This window comes from Orycteropus afer, unplaced genomic scaffold (genome assembly GCF_000298275.1).
Source record: "Orycteropus afer afer isolate SDZICR_OR568_19922 unplaced genomic scaffold, OryAfe1.0 scaffold00236, whole genome shotgun sequence".
Lineage (NCBI taxonomy): Eukaryota > Metazoa > Chordata > Mammalia > Tubulidentata > Orycteropodidae > Orycteropus > Orycteropus afer.
The window spans coordinates 1,401,946-1,405,723 of record NW_006921823.1 but is presented as its reverse complement, the minus strand read 5'-3'; the positions used below and the strand labels follow the sequence as shown (position 1 = coordinate 1,405,723).

Here is a 3,778-nt window from a genome sequence, read left to right as displayed (position 1 = left end):
AGCGAATTATTGAACCCAGGAGAGAGGTGGTGAGTGCTTTGGAAGGAATGGTTGGAGAAAGGACTGGAGGGAGGCAGCATGTCTGGCCTGGCAGGAATAGGCCTTGGGCTATTGATGGTGATTCTGTCTTCCTCTTGTGGGATTAGAGGAGGTCAGAACATGTGGCCTCCTTGCCGTTTTTGCAAATAGTTTTTCTCTGTCAAACTCCAATTTAACAGACAAGGAATGTTCATAATTTCCTTTGGAAAATCAATGCCATGCTCATATCCAGCAAGGTGCTAGATATCTCCATCCTCAATGTTACCATCCTTCTTCTCGAACTTTCTATCTAAAGATAAGTCATTTATCATTATCTCTTCACTTTAAATGGGACCAACATGTTCACGCCAGGAAGTGCCTTGACTGACACCTGTGTTTTATTTCTGAAGAATAGTCATTAAGGAGCAAATCATGTGTATGTTCAGAGGAAATCAATATCCAGTTACCATTATTACCCTAACACTTGTCATAATAATTAATACCATAAGGAAACTATCATCTCACTAGACATTTATTGGTGTAGTGCCTAAGGCATTTGACTGTTAACCAGAAGGCTGGCAACTCAAACCCACCAGCCACTTCTTGGAAGGAAGACTGGGCAATCTACTGCCATAGAGATACAGCCTCAGACACGCAAAGAGGGGTTGCTATGAGTTGGACGACTTGATGGCAGTGAGTTTGTTTTGGTTTTAATGCACAGTATTTACATTTTCATATGGTGAAATTACTTTTTTCTTCTTTTTATAAAGGTAATTGTTATAGCAGTAACTTTATGTTAGTGGTGGGAGAATATTTGCAAAGGGATAGCAAGCACGGTTGAACAATTTGAGGAATATAATCAACGTCACTGAATTAATTATACATGTAGAAACTGTTGAATTGGTGTATATTTTGTTGTATACCTTTTCACCACACATACCCATACACACAAAAGTAACTGCTAAATCCCAATAAAACTATTTCAGAACCCAGAAATTTTTGCTACAGCAGTATTCTCCATAAAGTATCATTATGTCACTCTTGAAGGGAACTCACCAGGAATCTCCAGCTCATTTCTCAAAAATTCCACTTTGAAGTTGCTCATCCAGGGTGAGTACTCGCTCAGATTCCCAGGTGGCTTCGACACTTCATTCATTTTTGAAAGTAGTGAGGTAGTGATATTGCTGAAGTCACTGAGCTTCATTGTAGGTAGCTTAAAACCTCCTTTCCCAAAATACTTATCAAATTCTTTTCCAAAGGCCTGAAATTAATAATTTTCTTTAAAGATTTATGTTTACTTTCAACTTTGGAAAGGCTCTAGGCTTATGAATGTGTATAATAAACAAGTGTTATATAGGTTTCTTCTGTGCTTTTAAAATTTATAGTTTTGTTTTCTTGACCATTTCATCGCTCTAAAACCTTTAGAGCCTGCCTTTTGTTCATTTCTTTATGTTCCTTTGAAAAAACAGAAAGGATATGGTATTGACTTTTAGTCATAAATTTTAACAAGGGCTTTAAAAACTCACAGTGCATCTTCAGGAAGGTCATTCAACCTCTTTGTGCCAATTTCCTAGTTATTGATCTAACTGATCTAACTCATTATGATGACATGAGTAACCAGGAGCAAAGTGAAAAGAAAAAAAAAACTCCAACAAAATAAAGGGAGTAATTCAATAACAGCCCATAATTCTTCATAAGAGCTGAAGTGACATATGTAAGAATGCTACTTTCTCATGCTGTTATTTTGTGTCATAAACCAATATAAACATAATTTAGATAATTTTTATTTCTAAAAGCAATTATTAGTACTCTCTTGAAATATATCAGTTCTTTCTTCATAACAATTTCTAGTCAAATGTTTATTTCAATTATAATACTAATTCCAAACCAATAAAAAAACAAAACAAAAGAGTATTACCAATAATGACTTGATTTTGGTATCATAACAAAGGCATATTGACCTTAAGGATCTGCTGAAGTGTATGTAGTATCAAGCTATTTTGTATTGGAGGATTATTACTTCAACGAACTAATGCAAATTATTTGTTATTTGTTACCAGCTGGAAATTTTTGCACAGATTTATCAAGGCACTAGAAATTAAATTCACAAAAGCATCATGCCTAGAAGGAATGCTTTGGTGCTCCTGTCACCCTGCTGGAGCTTCTCAGTGAGATGCGCTCTGTGACAGTCAGGAAGCTTGGTGGGTCTACACTAACAGTTTAGACTCACACTGACAATAACAGGGGAAGTCTTATGGCATTTACTATGATAGTAAAGTAACTGGCCACAGACTCAAAGGGGCAGTGGGCAGTGTTTGCTGGGGACTGTGTAGAAATTTTTCAACCTGAGACGATTAAGAAGAATGCTGCAGACATTCATTCTCAGTCTGCTCAGGAGACAAACAAGGAACATGCTACAGTAACACTCCCTTCCTCCTTCTAGGTGGACATGAGCAGTTAGAGAGCACGGCAGATTAGAGAAGGCTTCGTAGAAGAGATGATGATGCTAAGCTAGGAGATTTGGGCTCTAGTCCTCTCTGATACTCTCATCATTTGACACTGGACAAAGTTTTTCAGCTTTAGCTTCCTTTGTTAGAACAAGGCTTGGTAAACTCTGGCCTACAAGTCAAATCCCACCTACCCCTGTTTCTGTCAGTATGTAAGTATTGGAATGTGCCAGCCACACTCATTGGCTTACACATTGTCTGAAGCTGTTTCATACTTCCATGGTAGGCATGAGTATCTCCAACAAGAGACTAGGATGGCCTGTATACCTTTACAGAAAATGTGTTCTTACAACTGATTTAAGAAAAACAAACACTGACACCTTTTTCCAAATCTAAGACTCTTAAATTTTATAAATTTTAAAGCTAGCACATTTGTTTTATGTTAAACTTACCATGTTCATGTAACTACAGTTAAGTATCATTCCTATTCTGGAGATCCTCACATATTCAATGTGTAGCAAGGCTATAAGTTAGGTTTCAAGGGATGTGGCATCTAACATGGGCCACAAAAAGAAGTATAAAGGTTAACGTTTTATCTTCACATATTAGGCTTGTTTTTACCAAGATCTTGATTAGGAAGGCAACTGTTTCTAGGAAAGAACCAAGTTTTCAGGAATATATAAGTAAAAAGTGGGAACTGCATAAAATCTGAAAGAAAATCAACTTATTTCAACTTGCATATTTACGAATCTATTAAATAATAAAAATAGAACAAGAAGTTATTTCAAAATAGTTTTTTTTTTTTAATCCCCAAACTGATACATAAGTTTAATGTAATTCTCACCAAAATCCCAGGAAACTGTTTTGTAGATAAAAACAATATTTTTCTAAAATTTATGTGGGAAGTTAAAGAAATTATTTTGAAAAATAAAAAAGATAAAGGAAAAAGTCAATCCATTTTCAAGACATTTTACCGATATAGTAATCAAGATTACACAGCACTTGTTGAAGAGACAGAAACAAGAGAAATGGAACAGAGTAGAGAATCCATAAATAGACTCACACATATATGTTAAACTGATTTTTCCCAAAGGTGCAAAAGCAATCCAATGGAGGAAAGATAATCTTTTCAAAATATGATGCTACTGCAATTGGAAATGTTATTGTTGTTATTTGCCTTTGAGTCGGCCCTGATTCATAGCGACTCCTCCTTGGGTTTCCGAGGCAGTATCACTATGGAAGTAGGATTGCCCAACCTTCCTTCACAAACCAAAAATAATAGTAATAATAACCAACTCCAACATAAGTATCAT

General features: G+C 35.8%; 1 protein-coding gene across 1 annotated transcript in view; it reads right to left on the bottom strand.

Annotated features, from left to right (window-relative positions):
• The window catches only part of PRKDC (protein kinase, DNA-activated, catalytic subunit), a 550,241-nt gene that overhangs the window by 57,993 nt on the left and 488,470 nt on the right, over window positions 1-3,778 (bottom strand). The window contains exon 77 of the mRNA XM_007949066.1: window positions 1,075-1,279. Within this exon, the coding sequence (XP_007947257.1) occupies window positions 1,075-1,279 (205 nt within the window). The remainder of the gene's footprint in view (window positions 1-1,074; window positions 1,280-3,778) is intronic.